Source organism: Microcaecilia unicolor, chromosome 7 (genome assembly GCF_901765095.1).
Source record: "Microcaecilia unicolor chromosome 7, aMicUni1.1, whole genome shotgun sequence".
Lineage (NCBI taxonomy): Eukaryota > Metazoa > Chordata > Amphibia > Gymnophiona > Siphonopidae > Microcaecilia > Microcaecilia unicolor.
Window position 1 is genome coordinate 112,463,716 of NC_044037.1, and position 23,618 is coordinate 112,487,333.

The 23,618-nt window shown below is 46.5% G+C and overlaps 1 protein-coding gene across 2 annotated transcripts in view; it reads left to right on the forward strand.

The window, feature by feature from the left end:
* The window catches only part of FUS (FUS RNA binding protein), a 100,109-nt gene extending 76,743 nt beyond the window's left edge, over positions 1 to 23,366 (forward strand). For both annotated transcript variants that reach the window (XM_030208809.1, XM_030208810.1), the window contains exons 10-15: positions 1,872 to 2,001; positions 2,397 to 2,498; positions 21,388 to 21,535; positions 21,877 to 21,965; positions 22,899 to 23,049; positions 23,142 to 23,366. In XM_030208809.1, the coding sequence (XP_030064669.1) occupies positions 1,872 to 2,001; positions 2,397 to 2,498; positions 21,388 to 21,535; positions 21,877 to 21,965; positions 22,899 to 23,049; positions 23,142 to 23,181 (660 nt within the window). In that variant the 3' untranslated portion in view covers positions 23,182 to 23,366. The remainder of the gene's footprint in view (positions 1 to 1,871; positions 2,002 to 2,396; positions 2,499 to 21,387; positions 21,536 to 21,876; positions 21,966 to 22,898; positions 23,050 to 23,141) is intronic.
* Positions 23,367 to 23,618: the final 252 nt, after the last annotated feature.

Here is a 23,618-nt window from a genome sequence, read left to right on the forward strand (position 1 = left end):
GGCCGTGTCTTCGGCTCGCAGGGTTTTGGAGTTGCAGGCCCTGTTGTTTTGGGAGCCCCTTCTGCTTCAGAATAAAATGGTGCTCAGGTTGGTTGGTTTGTTCTTCCTAAGGTGGTATCAGTTTTTCACGTCATTTAGTCTGTCTCCCTGCCTGTTCTTCGTGATCGGGCAAGTTTGGAGGAGCAATGACAGTTGCATTATCTGGATGTTCATCACATTCTCAGATGGTACTTAAGCGTTACTCAGGATTTCCAACCCTCTGATCGTATTTGTGCTCTTTTTTTTTTTTTACTTCCTAGGCTACTATTGCTTGGAGGACCAAGGAGACAGTCGCTTCTGCTTTTTTTGCTTAAAGGGCAGGCTGAATCAGGCCTTTTTTTTGCAAGCACATTTCACTCGGGCTCAGGCAGCCTTGTGGGTGGAGTGTTCATTGGTGTCTCCACTGGATATCTGCAAGGCAGTGATTTGCTCTTTATTGCATTCCTTTGCTCATCATTATAGATTGGATGTGCATGTGTGGCAGGATGCAGTGTTTGGAGCTAGTTTTGAGGGTCCCTCCCATGATGGTCACTACCCATCTGTGACAGTCTAGAGGGACGCTGTGGAAGGAGAAATTAGGTCTTAAATGCTAATTCACTTTCCTTTAATCCCTCTAGACTGTCACAAACTTGCCTAGCTGTATTCTGTCTCTTGAGTGTGTTTGTTTCAATGTTCTTTGCGGGTCAGCTTAGTTTTGGGTGCAGGCATGAAGTTGGTGGTTGGCTTTGAGACTGGATTCTTTTTTCTCGGTACAGTATTTAGAAGTAGTAAGAAACCAGGTGCAAGATTAAAAAAAAAAAAAAAACAACAACCCTCAGAACATGTGGTCAGGTCAGTTCCCTTTTCGTGCTGGGATTCTTATGATGCTGGGCAGAAGCAGACTGTGTTGGGGCCTTGCTGGCCACGTGCCGGTTGTGGTTCTGTAGGTGGTTTGGGGGTTTGTTCCTTTTATTTTCTCCTCTTCAGTAATTCTGCTTAGCTATTTGTAGACTGATTTTTCAGGGGACTGCACAGCTCCCTTATACCTATATCTGAAACTGAGTGGGTTTCATTCCCCATCTGCTGGTAGGGCGTGCATAACATATCTGACAGTCTAAAGGAAAGTAAATTATCTGGCAAGACCTAATTTCTCCTTTCTTTTTACTTAGATCTCAACTTTGGAGGGTTTATTCTATGACAGAGGCATATAAGTAAAATCATTAAACCATTCTGATAACATAGCAAATCTGTCTGGTGCTGCTTGTCTGCTCTAACTCCTGTCATATATACCCTTACGTATTAGTCAAATACAGCACTAATTGTGGGTTAAGGCACTTTGGATGTGTTAGTAAGCTCAACAAAAAACAAGAACAAAAGTTCTTTGCAAAGAACAATAGCAAACACAGCGAAGGTGTCCAGAAAAAAAAAAGACTAGATGATACACAATGTGTTTCGACCAGGAATGTACAGCATCCCCCATGCAAATTTTGTTGTGGCCAGCCTGTTTGCTTGTTTCAAAATATCGTCTGCATCACTCAACATAAGTAGCAGTCCAGTTCATTAACATGCTTCAAAGTAGAAAATAACATGGAGACAGAAGTTTGTCCCTGTTTCGTTGCGCTCTGTCCCCTCAGTTACTGTGGGTCCCTCTCCCTGTGTCATTCTCTACTCAAGAGTCTTAGAAATGGATGAATTCAAATACTCAGATTTCATATGGTAATCTAATGCACCTTGAAGCAGACCAAGAGACAACACACTGATTGATTGTATATTCACTGTTAACTTGGAAGTAACAAAATTAGAGTATGCTGAACCATAAGAGCTATAGAGAATTTTTTGCTCTGCCTTTTCAGACCAACAAGAAGACGGGGCAGCCAATGATTAACCTGTACACAGATCGGGAGACAGGCAAACTGAAGGGAGAGGCCACAGTATCTTTTGATGATCCCCCATCTGCTAAAGCAGCTATTGATTGGTTTGATGGTAAGCATACAGGTCATAATCAGTTGCACAAATAGGTCATGTGACTTATGAGAAGCTGCTTTGTTCAGCACATTTTATTAGGAGGCAGTTCAAAAGCTTAAAGATTCTAAGCAGTTGGGCAGCCACTCTACTAGGAAAAAGGTCCACACATCTAGTTTCTCATGAATTGCTGAAACCTACCTCCTAAATTCAGGTATAAAATTGCCAAACATTCTTAGCATGCATTTGTTATAATCTATAGACCTGTGTAGTTTCAGCAACAGAAAAACATTTAGAACCTAGAATGCCTCAAGTTAGTTTTCAGAGGAAGGCCTGACTTGGGAGTGGTCTAGCATCTGTCATAGAATTAATTGGCTTTTTTTTTTTTTTTTATTGTTCCCATGTTCCTATATTAGGAAAAGAATTTTCTGGCAACCAGATCAAAGTTTCCTTTGCCACCCGGAGGGCAGACTTTACCCGAGGTGGTGGAAATGGAAGGGGAGGCAGGGGGCGAGGAGGTATGTAGAGTATCGATTTTCATTGTATTTTGCTATATCAAAAAAAAGTACATTAATTTTATTTTTGGCTGAAGAACAAAAAAAAAAAAGAATTCTTTAATCTTTTTAGACTACTTGTATCCTAAGTGTTCTCAGCTGTACATGACATTGAAATGAGTAGACTCCCAGCTACAGGAAGTTTACTTTTGAAACTTCCTGTAGCTGGAGGTGGACATTGTATGCTTCTATCAGTATAGCTAGTGCTATTAGCACGTTCCACCCAGTGTGTGTTAATACTAGTTTACAGTACATAATTGCTTCTTAAAGTAAGTTAGCTGAAACTACTGTTCTTTAGAATCACATCAGACTAGTCCAGGGATGTCTCCTGCCAGCAGGTGGAGAGTGGAAACCACTAACTACTGATGACATTTTTCAAATACTTTGTGCAGTCCTTCATTAATCAGTATTTCTCTGTCTCCAGCAGATGGTAGGTGAGGTATCTTGTGAGTTTGTTGACTAGTCTGTTAGGCTGGCTTGGAGGGGCTTGGGATAGGTGATTCTCTATAGACATTCAGACTAATGAAGGCATACTTGCTGATAAGTCATCTGACAAAGCCGGCGTACCCATAGCCCTCCAGATTAAATCTGTTTCTTTAAACTGAGCTTGTCTCTGATTTTCCGCCTTGCAGCATCCTACCAAATCCAATCTAGTATTTTTGCTAACTGGACAGAACTCTCCTCTCTCCCTCAGTTCTTTACACTGTCCTTCCATTTGGGGGATTTCCTGGCATCTGATGCCTTCAAGAAGCAGTTTTGTTTTTCACTGAGGTGTCTTTCCTTTTGATATGATGGTTCCAAACTGCCACATCTACCCTTCTGGGCCCAGTTTTGGCTGTTATGGTAGCAGTATAAATTCAGTAGCTTCCACTAGTTCATTAGGAGCAGCTTCTCTCTTAGCTGGCTGGTTCTTAGAGAGCACATGGGTCCCAGCAGCAGAACTGAAACTCTACTCCATCTTTGTTGCTCAATTCCCCCATCCACACAACAGCAACTAATGATACTTGAATATTTGGGAAAAGGAAAGGTGAAGGTTGGCACAGCTTCAGCTGTCTGTGGTTGACAATTCTCTTCCTCAATCTCTCATTTCTACTTGAGAACATTTTTCACTGGTGGTTTCCCTTCACCACAACAAACCAACTCTCTCCCTGGTTTCCATGCTTAGGACTTAAGTGAATCACTTAGGTCCATGTAAGTCTCCTTTGTGTCTTCAGCCTACTGTTTTAGTGGAGCTTTCAGAGGAATATTCATAGCCAAAGTTTTTACAAAAGCTATCAAAGGCTACCCCATGACTACCTGAAGTAGCCAGGAAGGATTTCCAGTCTATTCTGTGTCTGTGGGACACCCAAGGAAGTTGCACTTTGCCAGACCATCAAGTTCTTCAGTATCTGCAGCTCTATATTGAGAGCGCCTTTCTCAGATCACCCAGCATTGAGATGCTTCAAAGTATAAAGTTTTCTAGCAACAGGAAACAATCACCTGCGGCTGTTTAATAAATGCTTGGAGATGGGAGGTTCCTTGAGATTGGATAAGAGTGGATGTGGTCCCTCTTCACAAATGTGGTGACAGAAGAAGAAGCTGGAAACTACAGGCCGGTAAGCCTCATTTTGGTTATTGGAAAAGTAATGGAAGCAATGCTGAAGGAAAGGGTGATACATTTCCTGGAAGCCAATATGTTAGAGGTTTTCAGCATCAGCCAGTATGGTTAAAAGGTGAAGTAAAAGAGGCCATTACAGCCAAAAGATTGTCCTTCAGAGAATGGAAAAAGGACCCAAATGAAAACAAGAGACAACATAAGCACTGGCAAGTCAGATGCAAAGCATTAATAAAGAAAGCTAAAAGAGAATATGAAGAGAAACTTGCAGCAGAAGCTAAAACTCACAGTAACAACTTCTTCAGGTACATTAGAAGCAGCCTGTGAGAGAATCTGTGGGACTGGATGTAAGAGATCGGCTTGTACCGGAAATAGTTTTCAAAGGTGATGCAGAGGAACTGAAAAATCTCAGTGAACCTGGAAGATATACCGAGCCAAACTGACAAATTAAAGAGTAATAAATCACCTGGACCGGATGGCGTACATCCAAGGGTACTCAAAGAACTCAAGCATGAAATTGCTGATCTGCTGTTAGTAATATGTAACCTGTCGTCAAAATCGTCTGTAGTACCTGAAGATTGGAGGATGGCCAATGACGCTGATATTTTAAAAGGGTTCTAGGGGTGATTTGGAAAATTATAGAGCACTAAGCCTGATGTCGGTGCCGGCAAAATAGTGAAAACTATTATAAAGAATTAAATTACAGAACACGTAGACAGACATGGTTTAATGGGACAGAGTCAGCATGGGTTCAGTTGAGGGAAGTCTTGCCTCACCAGTTTTCTTCATTTCCTTGAAGGCATGAATAAACATGGATAAAGGTGAGCCGGTTGATGTAGTGTGTGTATATTTTCAGAAAGCTTTTTGGTACATTTCTTTCTCGGAGGACAAGCAGGCCCAAAAATGGCAATTTTCCCAAGCAAAATTAGGCAAAGCCTTGTCAGAGCCTTCCAGAGCGTGGGGCGCATGTGCGGCCATCTTCCTGCCTGTCGCGTGAGAGTCCCGCTTCAGTTTTTTTCTTTTCCGCGGTTGGAGAGTGGCTTTGGCCGTCACTGCTCGGCTCAAAGAAAGAGCCTTCGTTTTTTGAGCTTTGCTCCGTTTTTTTTCTTCGTAGGTACAGAGGAGTATCGATGACGTGCATCGAGCGAAGGCGAAGAAGCATCGTAATCAATCTCCTTCCATGGCACTGTACCGGGAGCTCCGGGGCGTCTAAGGATTCGGCACCCGTGAAGCGCCAACACCAGGAGGAACGCTCGCCCTCTATACAAGAGTTGTCGGTGTGTTGGTCTCCTGACAGCCCGGTACCGCCTCCTCAACCTCCACGGGTTCTGATGCTGGTTCCTGCACAGATCCCACAGCCTTGCTCAACAGCGACTCTAGACGAGCTCATCCGAGCCATTCTTCCAGGTCTTCTGGAGGGGTTGCTGCATCAGTCTGCTCCAGTACCGTCGCTAGAAGCGGTAGCTGGCGCTATGCCTGTGGTGAGGTACCCCAATACCGGTACCGCCTGCGGCGTTGGCAGCCACCAGGTCGACTCCCCGTCGATATCGCTGGAGGGGAGCTTCATCGCCGCCAGCATGGGAGTCGACTTCTTGACATCGCCATAAGTACATAAGTATTGCCATACTGGGAAAGACCAAAGGTTCATCAAGCCCAGCATCCTGTTTCCAACAGTGGCCAATCCAGGTCACAAATACCTGGCAAGATCCCCAAAATGTACAAAACATTTTATACTGCTTATCCCAGAAATAGTGGATTTTCCCCAAGTCCCATTTAATAATGGTCTATGGACTTTTCCTTTAGGAAGCCGTCCAAACCTTTTTTAAACTCCGCTAAGCTAACCGCTTTTACCACATTCTCTGGCAACGAATTCCAGAGTTTAATTACACCATCGAGGACATGGTTCCTCAGCATTGAGACGGGCCCTGTTTCGGTCTGCCTCATGGGATGAAGGAGAAGATACCAGGTATTTCTCTTCCGAGGAGTCTTGCGGTCTTCCCTCTGATCCTACTCCTTCACCAGAAAGAAAGCTTTCTTCTCCGGAGGGTCTTTCTTTCTTTTCATTTGTCCGGGAAATATCTGTGGCTATTCCCTTCCCTGTGGTATCAGAGGATGAGCCCAGGACTGTTCCTTTTCATAATGTCCTTAAGGAGACACTTCTAAGGAACTGGGTGAAACTACTAAGTAATCCCACCATCCTTAAAAAAAAAAAAAGCTGAGTCCCAATATCGGATTCATGGAGAACCTGAGTTGATGAAGTCGCAGTTACCTCACAACTCTATGGTTGTGGATTCCGCTCTCAAGAGAGCCATGAGTTCTAGAGACTGCCTCGGCGCCCCTGGGGCGGGAATCTAGAACCCTGGATTCTTTTAGGAGAAAGGCCTACCAGTCCTCCATGCTTGTGGCCAAGATTCAATCCTACCAGCTCTACACGAGCATTCACTTGAGGAACACGGTGAAGCAACTGGCGGATTTGGTCGATAAGCTCCCTCCGGAGCAGGCCAAACCTTTTCAGGAGGTGGTCAGGCAGCAGAAGGCGTGTCGTAAATTCCTGTCCAGGGGTGCTTACGATTCTTTTATGTTGCATCCAGAACCGCTGCCCAAGTTATAGTGATGCGCAGACTCTCATGGCTGCGTTCCTCTGACCTGGACAATCCAGTCCAGTAGCATATTGCAGATGTCACTTGCCGGGGGGATAACATTTTTGGCGAGAAAGTCGAGCAGGTGGACAATCTCTCCCGCTGGGCACCTTCTGCTTCTACCTCAACTGGTAGACGATTTTTCCGGGGAAGGAAGAATGCTCCCTATGCCTATAATAGGCGTAGGTACAGTACTTCTTCTCGACAGCCTTCTCAGGCTCATCCCCAGCGCGCTCATTCACGTCAACAGCATGTGCCAAGGGACGGGCTTTTGACTGGCTCCAGCTGAGCATAGCTGACGTAAAAGTATCCGTGCCGGACGATCTTCTGGTCGGAGGGAGGTTAAAATTTTTTCACCAATGGTGGCCTCTCATAACCTCCGATCAGTGGGTTCTTCAAATAGTCTGGCAAGGATACTCCCTCAATTTGATCTCCACACCTCCAAATTGCCCGCCAGGAGCTCAGTCCTTCAGCTTCCAGCACAGGCAGGTACTTGCAGAGGAACTCTCTGCCCTTCTCAGCGCCAATGTGGTCGAGCCCGTTCCACCAGTGCAAGAAGAGCTGGGATTCTATTCCAGGTACTTGTGCAAAAGAAAACAGGGGGGATGCGTCTCATCCTAGACCTAAGGGCCCTGAACAAATACTTAGTCCGAGAAAGGTTCAGGATGGTTTCCCTGGGCACCCTTCTTCCCATGATTCAGGAGAAGGATTGGCTATGCTCTCTGGACTTAAAAGATGCTTATACACACATCCCGATACTTAAAGCTCACAGGAAGTATCTTCGATTCCGTCTTGGAGCGCAGCACTTCCAGTATTGTGTGCTGCCCTTTGGTCTGGCATCTGCACCCAGGGTCTTTACAAAATGCCTGGCAGTAGTTGCAGCGTCGCTACGCAGACTGGGAGTGCGTGTGTTCCCTTATCTCGACAATTGGCTGGTGAAGAACACCTCAGAGGCAGGAGCTCTACAGTCCATGCAGGTGACTATTCAACTCCTGGAGCTACTCGGGTTTGTTATAAATTACCCAAAGTCCCATCTTCTTCCAGTTCAAGAACTAGAATTCATAGGAGCTCTGCTGGACTCACAGACGGCTCATGCCTATCTTCCAGGGGCGAGAGCAGACAATCTTCTGTCTCTAGTTTCCATGGCCAGAGCGTCACAGGACAAAGCCCTTCTCTCAGTACCCTTCTCCACCACTGCCAACTCCAGGCTCCGCTCATTCTGCCTTGCTTCACCCTATGCCTGGAACAATCTTCCTTTACCCATACGCCACGCCCCCTCCCTACCCATCTTCAAATCTCTGCTTAAAACTCACCTCTTCTATGCTGCCTTCGGCGCCTAACCGCTCTAGATAGACAGAATGCCCCAATCTATCCCCTCTATTAGATTAACTGCTCACTCGTCCTCTAGATTGTTCACTTGTCTTTAGATTGTTCTCTTGTCTTTTAGATTGTAAGCTCTTTGAGCAGGGACCGTCCTTCTATGTTTAAATTGTACAGCGCTGCGTAACCCTAGTAGCGCTTTAGAAATGCTAGTTAGTAGTATTACAGCTCGTCAGATGTTGAGACTTCTAGGCCATATGGCCTCCACAGTTCATGTGACACCCATGGCCCATTTTCACATGAGATCAGCTCAATGGACCCTAGCTTCCCCGTGGTATCAAGCTGCAGGGGATCTAGAGGATGCAATCCAGCTGTCCACCGATTTTCACAATTCCCTGCAATGGTGGACAATTCGATCCAATTTGACCTTTGGACGTCCTTTTCAAATTCCTCAGCCACAAAAAGTGCTGACAACGGATGCATCCCTCCTGGGGTGGGGGGAGCCCATGTCGATTGGCGTCACACTCAAGGGCTTTGGTCCCTCCAGGAAAAGGTTTTTAGATCAATCTCCTGGAGTTGAGATCGGCTGTCCTATCAAATCATCCAAATTCAGATAGACAATCAGGTTGCGATGTACTATATCAGCAAGCAGGGGGGCACCGGATCTTGCCCCCTGTCGGGAAGCCATCTGGATGTGGCTTTGGGCTCGCGTCACGGCATGGTTCTTCAAGAGTAAACAGTCTGGCAGGCGTAAACAACAGTCTGGCCGACAGATTGAGCAGGATCATGCAACCTCACGAGTGGTCGTTCAACTCGGGTGTGGTTCGCAAAATCTTCCGAGCATGGGGCACCCCCTCGGTGGATCTTTTTGCCACTCAGATCACTATCACAAGGTCCTTAAGTTCTGTTCCAGACTTCAGGCTCACAACAGAGTAGCGTCAGATGTCTTTCTCCTCCATTGGGGAGCAGGCCTTCTGTATGCCTATCCTCTCATACCTCTGGTGGGGAAGACAACTGAAGCAAGACGGCGGAACCATGATTCTGATTGCTCCCTTCTGGGCGCATCAGATTTGTTTCCCTCTTCTTCTGGAGTTGTCCTTCGAAGAACCGTGAAGGTTGGAGTGTTTTCCAACTCTCATAACTCAGAACGAGGGGGCGCTTCTGCATCCCAATCTCTAGTCTCTGGCTCTCACAGCCTGGATGTTGAGAGTGTAGAATTCGCCTCCTTGGGTCTTTCAGAGGGTGTCCCCCGAGTCTTGTTTGCTTCTAGGAAAGATTCCACGAAGAAGTGTTATTTTTTCAAATGGAGGAGGTTTGCAGTCTGGTGTGATAGCAAGGCCCTAGATCCTCGTTCTTGTCTTACGCAGACCCTTCTTGAATACCTTCTACACGTGTCAGAGTCTGGTCTCAAGACCAACTCCGAAAGAGTTCACCTTAGCGCAATCAGTGCTTTTCATTGTCGTGTGCAAGGTAAGCCGATCTCTGGACAGCCTTTAGTTCGCTTCATGAGAGGTTTGCTTTTGTCAAAGCCCCCTGTCAAACCTCCACCAGTGTCATGGGATCTCAACGTCGTTCTCACCCAGCTGATGAAACCTCCTTTTGAGCTACTGAATACCTGCCATCTGAACTACTTAACCTGGAAGGTCATTTTCTTGGTGGCTGTTACTTCAGCACTTGAAATATGTCAAAGTATTTCTTATTTTTTTATCTTGTTTCCCAATGTGGATGATTGGATAATAGAGCACATCAAAGGAAGGAGCTCAAGAATGAATATGAAGAACTATCTGGACGTTAGTTACTAGGGTTTGTGATAAACTATCCAGTTTGCTTTTGTTGAAGCCCCTTTATTATACCACCCACAGTGTTATGGGACCTCAACATTGTTTCTACAGAGCTGATGAAAGCTCTGAGCTGCTTGATAACACGCTGGACTCTTGGGGTGGCAAAGGTGTTAGGAGCTGGCAGGATTGGGGAAGAGTGCTAAAATTTTGTCATCCTCATAGATAAGATGACCTTTTATTATAAGGGATTTTTAATTCAAAATTTATCAACTAGTCAGGTATACGGAGGGGGGGGAGTATATGTGTGTATATGCATATTAACATAGGCAGCCGAGACCCCCTCGGGCCTAGCTAGCATTTACTGTATTTACCACCATAACCTAATAAAGACATCACACTTGGTATTTTGTTGATGTGGCACAATTTTGGCCGCAGCTTTTATTTTGTGATACAAAACATCTATACAATCTGTGCATACCCAAGCCGCTTCAGCCTCTGGCTCATTTCCCCACGCCGAGTCCGCCGCCTTAGTAAGACTGGCCAATCGTGAACCGAGCTCCCTGCCGCACAGCAAGGGGGCCGTACTGTAAGTGCAGCTACCAGCTGCCTAGCTAATACCATCAGGCTTGGGTACCCCGCCACCAGGCCGGGGTAGCTCAGCTGGCCCCACTCACCCCCCCCCCCCCCAACAGCTGCGGCCTGTTGTGCCGAAATTATTCTCCAACACCTCCAGCAAATCATTGTTATAGGTCGTTTCCGATGGCGAAAAGATGTGTGCCATCCTTCCAGAAGTATCCTTCGCACATGTCATCTGCCCACTCGTGTGTGATCTGCCATCCGCCCCTGCATATCACCCAAGATGCGATCTGCCTGTTCACTTTCTTTCTGGGCCTGCCCCACAATTTAGAGTTTCTGTGTATCCATCTAGGCAGTATGTCGGACCAAACAACGCTAGTGTGAGAAAAAGGTGAGAGACTATTGCCAGCTCGCGCTTCACTGCCTGTACCACTTCAAAGCAGGAAAGAGTTCCGATGTCGTTCCCGCCTAGGTGTATGACTATGGCTGCAGCAGCAGCCAAGGTGTCTGCTTTGCGCCGTAGTAATGTGCCCAACTGGTGCCATTTCATACCTCCAACTCCCCCTCCAATGGATTTGCACTCTTCTTATAGCCAGGCCTAAATGGTGGCCACCGGGCCTTACTGCCGCTCTGCGCGCAGCCCACTTAATGTAAGAGTGACCGACAATCCACATCGTTTGTGACCCTGCAACATAGAATAGTGTGCATGTTACATGTTTGAAGGGGGACCCTGATGTCCGAGAGACTGTTCCCTGATGTATACCTTGTAAGCTTCTGACTTCCATCTACCTAACTTTTTAATGGACGGTGGTGGGAAGCCTAGGGATGCTGCGCAGGTGGCGGCTCCTATCCTAAAGGAATGCGTTCCGTAGCTCCCCAGGTCTCGCCCCGCCTTAGTCAAGCATTTGCGTAATACTGCTGTGAATTGGAAGAGGGTTAGAAGGGATCTATCTAGGTGTACTAATAGGGTATCGCTACCTGTAGGCCTCAGAGTTAGGTACTCTCTGATGTTTGCTAAGGGGCAAGTACTGAGCGATTCCACCTGGGTGAGGGTGATTGTCTGCCCCTTGCCCAGTTGGTCCGTTTTAGATCTGCGGATTACGATTTGCAGCGTGTTGCCCGATATCGTAACCTCGCTGAATTTCAGACCGGCCCTAGCCGTGTTTTTCTTGGATGGGGCTACCAACTCGCATACCCTTAATGCCCCAAAGAAGGCCAGCATAAATGCTGCCTGGAAAAGTCGGGTCTCATAGTTGGAATTGCCTACGCTTTTTAGAGCGTGCCATATCTCCAGCAACAAGTCGTGCGTGATTGGTAGCCTCCAATCCGGTCTGGCTCCGCGTTCCCGTCGCCAGCCTTCAAATAATTTTTTGATTATGAATCTATTTTTTGGGTCACCCCATCCTGCTATCTTCGTAAAGAACGAGAATGCTGTCAGATGTCTGGCTACTGAGCTGTGGGTCCCTCCTGCCCGTTTCGCATGGACGATGTAGTCCGTAATTGCGCTGTCAGGCACTGGGCCTCCGTGCCATCCTTGTGCATACAGGAAGGAGCATACTCTCTGGTAACCGGCTGTGTAAGTCATCCATGTTCGCGGCGCTAAGGACTGTTTCAGCAGTCGCCATGCTTCGGGACGCCGAAGCTCCATAGGTAGCCAGGTACAGGCTCTCCCTTTGCCACCGCTTGTGGTGCCAGTTTCCTGAAGACTTACCACTTTGAACGAGAGAGCAATTGGGTTGCATGCGCCAGGGACATGCTTTGCGCGCAGCAATATGTTGCTGAATAAACACAATTTTACTAGTTCGCGCGCCAAGCCTAATACTAGTGGGCATCGCACAGTGTGCCTATTTATTATGTCTACAACTGCTCTGTTGTCCGACCAAAATACTACTCTCCTGTTGTTGAGCCTCGACCTCCATATTGCGACTGCCACTACTATTGGGAAAAGCTCTAGGAAGGTGATATTTTTTGTGATGGCCCGCTCTTTCCAGCTAGATGGCCATACATCTGCGCACCATTCCCCTTGGAAGTAAATTCCAAAACCTACGCCACCCGCTGCGTCTGTATATAGCTGCAAATCTGTGTTGGATATCGTTGCGTCTAGCCATACTATGCCATTGAAGTGCCTCAGAAATATGTCCCGTACCCTGAGGTCGTCCTTCATGTCCCTTGTCAGTCTGATGTGATGGTTTTCGCACCCCGGACATTGAGCTGGATAACGTGTGCAGGAACCTCCTACCCATGACAATAACTCTGCAAGCAAAATTGAGGTTGCCCACCACTGACTGCATTTCCCGCAGTGTGACCTTCTCTCTGCTCAACACTTCTGCTATTATCGTTTTTAGCTTGTCAATTTTTTCTAGGGGCAGCCAAGAAACCATATCGCAGGAGTCCAGCTCAATGCCTAGGAACTGTAGGCGCGAACCCGGACTCCACGTTTTCTCTTTAGCTAGGGGGATACCAAAGGGCTCAGCGACTGCGCGGAAATGAGTGAATGTGGACTGGCATGTCGGCCTGTCTGCTGGACCCACAAACAGGAAGTCGTCTAAGTAGTGTATGATGATCTTGCTCCCTGATGCTCTTTCTACTACCCAGTGCAGAAATGTACTGAAACATTCGAATATGGAACAGGATACTGAACAGCCCATGGGCATGTATTTATCGTAGTAGTATTGCCCATCGAACTTGAAGCCTAATATGGGGAAGTTGTCGGGGTGCACCGGCAGGAGTCGAAAAGCGGTCTCGATGTCTGCTTTGGCCATGAGGGATACCTGTCCTGCTTTTCGCAATAACTGGACCGCCATGTCAAAGGTGGCATAGTGCACTGAACTTGCCTCTTGGGGGAGAAAATCGTTCACCGAGTCGCTGGCCGGATAAGATAGATTATGTATTAGTTGGTATTTTCCGGGTTCTTTTTTGGGGATGATTGCCAATGGGGACACGATGAATTGTTTGAAGGGCATATAATGGAAAGGGCCCGCCACTCTTCCTAAGCTCACCTCCTTATTGATGTGCGCTTTCGCTCTCGTCAGCAGCGTGCGCCTCGGCTCCCCAGCAAAAGCAAGGGGCGAGCTTTTGACTGGCTCCACCAGAGCATAGCCGACATCAACATGTCAGTGCCGGACGATCTGCCGGTCGGGGGGGAGGTTGAAATTTTTTCACCAAAGGTGGCCTCTCATAACCTCCGACCAGTGGGTTCTCCAAATAGTCCGGCAAGGATACACCCTCAATTTGGTTTCCAAACCTCCAAATTGCCCACCGGGAGCTCAATCCTACAGCTTCCAGCACAAGCAGGCACTTGCAGAGGAACTCTCCGCCCTTCTCAGCGCCAATGCGGTCGAGCCCGTGCCATCCGGGCAAGAAGGCTTGGGATTCTATTCCAGGTACTTCCTTGTGGAAAAGAAAACAGGGGGGATGCGTCCCATCCTAGACCTAAGGGCCCTGAACAATTATCTGGTCAAGGAAAAGTTCAGGATGCTTTCCCTGGGCACCCTTCTCCCCATGATTCAGGAAAACGACTGGCTATGCTCTCTGGACTTGAAGGACGCCTACACGCACATCCTGATACTGCCAGCTCACAGACAGTATCTGCGATTTCAGCTGGGCACATGTCACTTCCAGTACTGTGTGCTACCCTTTGGGCTCGCCTCTGCACCCAGTGTTCACGAAGTGCTTGGCTGTAGTAGCAGCGGCGCTTCGCAGGCTGGGAGTGCACGTGTTCCCCTATCTCGACGATTGGCTGGTAAAGAACACATCCTAGGCAGGAGCTCTGCAGTCCATGCAGATGACTATTTGACTCCTGGAGCTACTGGGGTTTGTGATAAATTATCCAGTGTCCCATCTTCTCTCAGTGCAGAGACTCGAATTCATAGGAGCTCTGCTGGACTCTCGGACGGCTCGTGCCTATCTCCCAGAGGCGAGAGCCAACAACTTGTTGTCCCTCGTCTCGCGGGTGCGAGCGTCCCAGCAGATCACAGCTCGGCAGATGTTGAGATTGTTGGGCCACATGGCCTCCACAGTTCATGTGACTCCCATGGCCCGCCTTCACATGCGATCTGCTCAATGGACCCTAGCTTCCCAGTGGTTTCAGGCTGCTGGGGATCTAGAAGACGTGATCCACCTGTCCACGAGTTTTCTCAAATCCCTTTATTGGTGGACGATTTTGTCCAATTTGACTCTGGGACGCCCTTTCCAAATTCCTCAGCCACAAAAAGTGCTGACTACGGATGCGTCTCTCCTGGGGTGGGGGGCTCATGTCGATGGGCTTCACACCCAGGGAAGCTGGTCCCTCCAGGAACGCGATCTGCAGATCAATCTCCTGGAGTTACGAGCGGTCTGGAACGCTCTGAAGGCTTTCAGAGATCGGCTGTCCCACCAAATTATCCAAATTCAGACAGACAACCAGGTTGCCATGTATTACATCAACAAGCAGGGGGGCACCGGATCTCGCCCCCCTGTGTCAGGAAGCCGTCAGCATGTGGCTCTGGGCTCGCCGTCACGGCATGGTGCTCCAAGCCACATATCTGGCAGGCGTAAACAGTCTGGCCGACAGGTTGAGCAGGATTATGCAACCTCACGAGTGGTCGCTCAATTCCAGAGTAGTGCGCCAGATCTTCCAGGTGTGGGGCACCCCCTTGGTAGATCTCTTTGCATCTCGAGCCAACCACAAGGTCCCTCAGTTCTGTTCCAGACTTCAGGCCCCTGGCAGACTGGCATCGGATGCCTTCCTCCTGGACTGGGGGGAAGGTCTGCTGTATGCTTATCCTCCCATACATCTGGTGGGGAAGACTTTGTTGAAACTCAAGCAAGACCGAGGCACCATGATTCTGATTGCTCCCTTTTGGCCGCATCAGATCTGGTTCCCTCTTCTTCTGGAGTTGTCCTCCGAAGAACCGTGGAGATTGGAGTGTTTTCTGACCCTCATCACACAGGACGAAGGAGTGCTTCTGCATCCCAACCTCCGGTCTCTGGCTCTCACGGCCTGGATGTTGAGAGCATAGACTTCGCCTCTTTGGGTCTGTCAGAGGGTGTCTCCCGCATCTTGCTTGCTTCCAGGAAAGATTCCACTAAGAGGAGTTACTTCTTTCTATGGAGGAGGTTTGCCGTCTGGTGTGACAGCAAGGCCCTAGATCCTCGCTCTTGTCCTACACAGACCCTGCTTGAATACCTTCTGCACTTGTCTGAGTCTGGTCTCAAGACCAACTCTGTAAGGGTTCACCTTAGCGCAATCAGTGCATACCATTACCGTGTGGAAGGTAAGCCGATCTCAGGACAGCCTTTAGTAGTTCGCTTCATGAGAGGTTTGCTTTTGTCAAAGCCCCCCGTCAAACCTCCTACAGTGTCATGGGATCTCAATGTCATTCTCACCCAGCTGATGAAACCTCCTTTTGAGCCACTGAACTCCTGCCATCTGAAGTACTTGACCTGGAAGGTCATTTTCTTGGTGGCAGTTACTTCAGCTCGTAGAGTCAGTGAGCTTCAGGCCTTGGTAGCCCAGGCCCCTTACACCAAATTTCATCATAAGAGTAGTCCTCCGCACTCACCCTAAGTTCTTGCCAAAGGTTGTGTCGGAGTTCCATCTGAACCAGTCAATTGTCTTGCCAACATTCTTTCCCCGTCCTCATTCCTGCCCTGCTGAACGTCAGCTGCACACATTGGACTGCAAAAGAGCATTGGCCTTCTATCTGGAGCGGACACAGCCCAACAGACAGTCCGCCCAATTGTTTGTTTCTTTTGATCCCAACAGGAGGGGAGTGACTGTGGGGAAACACACCATATCCAATTGGCTAGCAGATTGCATTTCCTTCACTTACGCCCAGGCTGGGCTGGCTCTTGAGGGTCATGTCACGGCTCATAATGTTAGAGCCATGGCAGCGTCGGTGGCCCACTTGAAGTCAGCCACTATTGAAGAGATTTGCAAAGCTGCGACGTGGTCATCTGTCCACACATTCACATCTCATTACTGCCTGCAGCAGGATACCCGACGCGACAGTCGGTTCGGGCAATCAGTGCTTCAGAATCTGTTCGGGGTTTAGGATCCAACTCCACCCCCCTAGGCCCATGTTTATTCTGTTCCAGGCTACACTCTGTTAGTTGGAAAAATTGTTAGGTCAATCTCAGTTATGTCCTCGCCGTTGCGAGGCCCAATTGACCATGTTTGTTGTTTTGAGTGAGCCTGGGGGCTAGGGATACCCCATCAATGAGAACAAGCAGCCTGCTTGTCCTCTGAGAAAGCGAATGCTACATACCTGTAGAAGGTATTCTCCGAGGACAGCAGGCTGATTGTTCTCACAAACCCGCCCGCCTCCCCTTTGGAGTTGTGTCTTCCCTTGTCTTTGTCTTGCTACATATGGGACTGACGAACACGAGCCGGTTCGGGCGGGAAAAGGGCCGCGCATCGGTGCACGAGGACTAGCAAAGGCCTTTGCTAGTAAAGTGTTCCGATTGGAGGGGCTGCCGTGTACGTCGCCCATCAGTGAGAACAATCAGCCTGCTGTCCTCTGAGAATACCTTCTACAGGTATGTAGCATTCGCTATATCTCTGAAAAGATTTTAATACAATAGTCCAAACCTTATTCTTTTATGTGAAAAAAATAGTTGTAATTTTTTAAGTACTTACGGACTCATGACATGGGGACATAGGCCATTCTCAACATTTTGGATCTGCTACTTTAACCTTTTCCCAGAGATAATCGTATACATTCAGCAAGGATGATATCAGAGCTGCAAGTCTTGTCAAACGTTTCTTGGTTATGCCTTGCGAGAAGGTGGACTTTGGCTGGTTACATCTGTTTCTGTAAAGTGGTGTGTCTTCCAGTGTTTCTGGGGACATGGGAAGTACAGATTTGAACCAGCTTCATTATTTGTACATAGTGTTGTGCTCCTGTTAAAGGACTGAAAAGCTTCAGTGGTTTGACACTGAGACTGACCTGTCTTTCTGCTCTTGAAGATTACTCCTTTGGCACTTCCAATGCATCTGGACTGGTCTGGAGGGATACTAAGGAAGGAGACTGTCATGGAATGCCTAGCACCCGCCTGGGGCTAACCCTGCGGCCACTGGAGGGTCTGTTCCCAGCCCTGCGTAGATTCACATGCCGTTTATCCTATATACTAGCACCTTGCTCCCCACCGACTGGGTCTCACTTGCTTCTGAGCGAGTCTCCCACTCTCAAGTTATTCCCTGTTGATTTCTAGGTTACTGGGGCCACACTCAGGATTTCTACAGACCTAAACCACAAACCACCTGGATTCTTAGTCCAGGACAACAGAGCCAATAAGGTTTATTGGCACAAAATTAGAACAGTCAACGTTACAACTGATGAAAAAGTAACAGGCAATAAGTATCAATACTGCCTAAACACTTTGTCATTGTCACTACCTGGGTAGAGACTGGGAAACTTCAGGAAATTAGCTGCTCAGTCTTTGAACAGGGTCTCAGTATAGAGGTTTGTACCTTCCACATTCTCATTCTGAGACTAAAGATTTCCAGCAGATTCAGTCAGAACGCAGAGCAACACTTGAGAGGCTTCTGAGGAACAGCAGTGCAGATACTTCTTCATCTTTGTAGGGAAGAAGAAACTGTCATTTCTGTAACAACTTTACAAAGGACAGACACCATCTATTGGCCAAACAAGGGAAATGCACATCAGAAAAAACGGCTATACAGTTTACAAGCAGGAAAATTCCTTGTTTTGCCACAGAGACATTGGGTGTTGCCACTTAATTTCTTCTAGTTCATTCAAACCAAGCCCGATGCTACCCAGGTTTAGCAGTGGTTTATTTTTATTTATTTGTAGCATTTGTATCCCACATTTTCCCACCAATTTGCAGGCTCAATGTGGCTTACATTATGCCGTAATGGCGATCGCCATTACCAGGTGAAGAATTACAAATGATATTGCATTAAGGCACATAGATGGTAAAGTGGAATACAGAGTGGTATTACATATAAGTTCCTGCTTGATAGAATAGGTTATAACATAAGTTAAATAGTCAACTATAGAAGAACATTTCCAGCATAAGAAATAAAGTGGTATTGCGTAGCTTATATTGGTAGCAACGAGGTAGTCCGTCAAGAATAGAGAGTTCGGTTTTGTCTAGTTCGTGTAACGTCTAGTTGTCTGGTATTTAGGAAGAATCGTTATGGTATGCCTTCTTGAATAGGTCAGTTTTCAGTAGATTTTGGAAGTTTGTTAGGTGGTTCATTGTTTTTATGGTCTTCGGTAGTGCGTTCCAGAGTTGAGTGCTAATGTAGGAGAAGCTGGATGCATATATGGTTGTTTAATAAATCCTTAGAAATGGGAGAGGTTCCGAGGGATTGGAGAACGGCGGAAGTGGTCCCCCTTCACAAAAGTGGTGATAGGGAAGAAACTGGAAACTACAGGCCGGTAAGCCTCACTTCTATTATTGGAAAAGTAATGGAAGCGATGCTGAAGGAAAGGATAGTGAATTTCCTGGAAGAAAATGAGCTGAAAGATCCGAGACAACATGGTTTCACCAAAGGGAAATCGTGCCAAACGAATCTCATTGAATTCTTTGATTGGGTGACAGGAGAATTGAACCGTGGGCGTGCTATAGACGTAATCTACGTAGATTTCAGTAAGGCTTTTGACACGGTTCCCCACAGGAGGCTCTTAAACTGGATGGGCTGAAGATGGGACCCAAAGTGGTGAACTGGATTAGGAACTGGTTGACGGACAGACGCCAGAGGGTGGTGGAGAATGGAGTTCGCTCGGAGGAGGGAAAGGTGAGTAGTGGAGTGCCTCAGGGATCGGTGCTGGGGCCGATTCTGTTCAATATATTTGTGAGTGACATTGCCGAAGGGTTAGAAGGTAAAGTTTGCCTATTTGCGGATGATACTAAGATTTGTAACACAGTAGACACCCCGGAGGGAGTGGAAAACATGAAAAAGGATCTGAAAAAGCTAGAAGAATGGTTTAAGGTTTGGCAATTAAATTCATTGCGAAGAAATGCAAAGTGATGCACTTAGGGAGTAGAAATCCACGGGAGGCGTATGTGTTAGGCGGGGAGAGTCTGCTAGGTACTGACAGGGAGAGGGATCTTGTGGTGATAGGATCTGAAGGCGACGAAACAGTGTGACAAGGCGGTGGCAGTAGCTAGAAGGTTGCTAGGCTGTATAGGGAGAGGCGTGACCAGCAGAAGAAAAGAGGTGTTGATGCCCCTGTACAAGTCGTTGGTGAGGCCCCACCTGGAGTATTGTGTTCAGTTTTGGAGGCCGTATCTTGCTAAGGATGTAAAAAGAATTGAAGCGGTGCAAAGAAAAGCTGGGATTTACGTTACAAGACGTATGAGGAGAGACTTGCTGACCTGGACATGTATACCCTGGAGGAAAGGAGAAACGGGTGATATGATACAGACGTTCAAATATTTGAAAGGTATTAATCCGCAAACTAACCTTTTCCAGAGATGGGAAGGCGGTAGAACGAGAGGGCATGAAATGAGATTGAAGGGGGGCAGACTTATGAAAAATGTGGAAGTATTTTTTCACAGAGAGGGTGGTGGATGCTTGGAATGCCCTCCCGCGGGAGGTGGTGGAGAGGAAAACGGTAACGGAATTCAAACATGCATGGGATAAACATAAAGGAATCCTGTTCAGAAGGAAGGGATCCTCATGAGCTTAGCCTTGAATGGGTGGCAGAGACAGTTGGGAGGCGGGGCTAGTGCTGGGCAGACTTATACGGTCTGTGCCAGGGCTGGTGGTTGGGAGGCGGGGATAGTGCTGGTTAGACTTATACGGTCTGTGCCAGAGCCGGTGGTGGGAGGCAGGGCTGGTGGTTGGGAGGCGGGGATAGTACTGGGTGGACTTATACGGTCTGTGCCCTGAAAAAGACAGGTACAAATCAAGGTAAGGTATACACAAAAAACTAGCACATATGAGTTTATCTTGTTGGGCAGACTGGATGGACCGTGCAGGTCTTTTTCTGCCATCATCTACTATGTTACTATGTATATTTAAGTCCTTTACAGCTGGGGTCGTGGAGATTCAAGAACTTGCGTGCTGATTTTTTTGTGTTCCTAGTTGGCAGATCTATGAGGTCTGACATATAGATCGGGGCTTCTCCGTGAACGATTTTGTGAACCAGGGTGCAAACTTTGAACGCAATGTGTTCTTTTAATGGGAGTCAATGTAGTTTTTTTTCTCTTAAGGGTTTGACGCTTTCGAATTTCGTTTTTCCAAATACGAGTCTGGCTGCTATGTTTTGGGCAGTTTGAAGTTTCTTAATGATTTGTTCTTTGCATCCTGCATAAATGGCATTACAGTAATCTAGGTGGCTTAGATAATATATAAGGCTGTGAATGCTGTAGCTGTCTTCTGCATTTGCTGGTTTGGCCCTGGTTCAATTTAAACTTCAATTTTTGATTTGTTTTGGGGTTTACTGTGTCCTTTCTGCTTTATTGAAATACTGATTAGTGAGGGGACTGTGAAAAAAAACAGAGCAGAACAGGAAAAAAGTCCAGAGTACATTTATTTGAAAACAAAATCTACTAATAAAACGTACTTGGGGCTTTTATTTTGCCTTTTCTGCTTTGTTTTTTGCCGTCTTGGGTTTTGCAGAGACTTCCTTGTTTCCTTAGTGAGGACTGTACAGGATACTTAAACTATGTTGCTAGTGGTTCTCAACCTCTTCTGGCAGGAGAAGGCAAACTATGCATCTGGTCTGGAGGAGCTAAAGGAGCGAATTAGAAAACCTAATTTTCCTTTGTTGTAGAGAGTAATTCAGATTGCAAAAATTTGAGAGATCAGAATATATATAGCTTTTCAATGAGACTTAGTACAGCTGGGGTGGTGGTTCTCCTAGAAAAATAAAAGCCTTTACCTCTCCTCAGTCAAAAATCATGGAAATACTTTGTCTGGCAAGAGCAGTTGTAGAATTGCATTGCATACTCTATTGTTAATTATGGTGTTCCCTTTTTTTTTTCAGGTCCCATGGGACGTGGTGGATTTGGGGGAGGTGCTGGTGGTGGTCCAGGAGGTAATAGTAATCGAGGTAGCGGTGGCAACAGTGGTGGTGGCTTCCCCAGCAGTGGTGGAGGGCAGCAACGAGCTGGTGACTGGAAGTGTCCTAACCCGTGAGTAATGCTCAGAGTAGTAAAGCGCTATAGAAATGATAAATAGTAGTAGTAGTAGTAACTCCTAGATACTGCTCAACCTGTTTCTGGATACTAAATTTTCTTCTGCATGTCTTGTAGGCTTTTGCTTGGGTTTTACAAGCAACTTAATAGTTGTATCCAAAAGAATCATTATGGAAGGGATTCACATTTTATTTTTAATTGTTTGTAGTCTTTTGAATCCTATGCTGCAGTTTCTCGTGCTCTATACATTGGTTCAATGTCTACAGAGGCATGCCTCAGATTCATACATTTTGTAGAAATATGAGTTGTCAAAACATATTTTTCCTTTGTGTATTCAGGACATGTGAGAACATGAACTTCTCTTGGAGAAATGAATGTAATCAGTGCAAAGCACCCAAACCAGAGGGGCCTGGAGGGCCACACATGGGTAAGTTGGACTCTTTTCTGCCAAGTTTCTGAATGGAGAAGAGGGAAGGAAAGTGTTGTCCTGGATCAAGAAGTTGCTAATTTGCAGCTGCCCCATAGTATACCCATTTCTATTTCTTTTCCAATACTGTTGAGTATAGCCTACCTCTTCACAGCATACTATTCTCTATCCTATGCCATTTTGAACTGGGTTGCTGTTTTGCTGCACCCTTCAATGGAAGGTTGTCCTTACATTCATTCTCTTTCTTGTAGAGGTATATCACCTTAGGTTACTTCTGAGTCCTAACCTGTTGAATTCTCCTTTCATGAATTATACCTAGGTCTTTCCACTGGAAAAGCTTATTTACATCTTTTGAATGCCTTGTTCTTTAGGTGTACATATTTATGGAATAAGGGGCAGGGTTTTTGTATTGTATGTATATTACATCATTTTGGAGGTAGTCTCTAGATAATCCCATTCCACAAATCACTATTAGACCATCACCTTTTATCTACTGATACTATTTTCTATGCAACACAGCTTTCGTTGGTATCTGGTCTTTCTGTAGTGATCTGTAAAAGGTTTTGTTAAATTGTAGTCAATGGGAAGTGTGCTGAACAAACACATTGGTGCACTGAAAGGCTAAATGTACAAAATTCTCATTAATTGGGATGCAGAATCAGCAGCTTTTAATACCTTACAATAAAACTGTTCTTACTATATTAGTGATAATTTTGCGCTGACCTGATTAAAGAATAAAAAATAACTTTTTTGGTGAGTTTCCTTTTGTGCTTTACTTCCATCAGTATGGAAGATACTGCACAATGGAAAGAAAGGACAGACTAACATAGCAACAGCTTTTGAAAAACTGTACTAGAAAGGATATTGAATTTGGATCTGGTAAATTCTTAGGCTAACCAGCTGTGTTGCTGTCCTCCTCTTCCCTTATCTCAGGAGGTGGTGGCTTTGGGGAGGAGCGCAGAGGAGGAAGCAGAGGTGGGTTTGATCGTGGAGGTTTCAGAGGCCGGGGTGGCGACAGGGGGGGCTTCAGAGGAGGCAGAGGCGGAGACCGTGGTGGATATGGTGCAGGCAAAATGGACTCCAGGTAAGAACCTGTCTCTGCCTTTCTCCCTTTTTTATATTGCTGCTGTTCATTTTTGTTGGAACATAATTCTACATCTTGTTTGTCTTCTGCAGGGGTGATCACAGACAGGACCGAAGGGAGCGACCCTATTAAACATCAGCCAAGGCCACCATGCAATTTCTAATGCCATTAGTATTTTTTTTTATATTGTATAGTGTCGAAATGTGGTGTCAATTGTTGTGTAAACTTATTCCATCTGTGTAAAACTTTGTACCTTCTTGAATTTTACCCTTTGCCTGTATGAAGTGTACACATTAAAAACAGGAAAACAATTTGAAGTTCTTGCTGTTTTTACCCAAGGAACAATAAATGAACTGGAGGAAAGGTGGTGTACTTCTGGCTCACTTCTTTCCGTTTCTCTGTCCTGTAATCGTATGTGCCAGATTTTTCCAGAAACGCAAGTCTTGCAGCCAGAATGGCTATTTTTCTAAATGAGCTGAATTGGGTTGCATATCTGTTTGAGATCAATGCTAATTAGGATACACATTTTTCTTTAGGACCCTTTTCCCCATTAGTGACTACTCACTTGC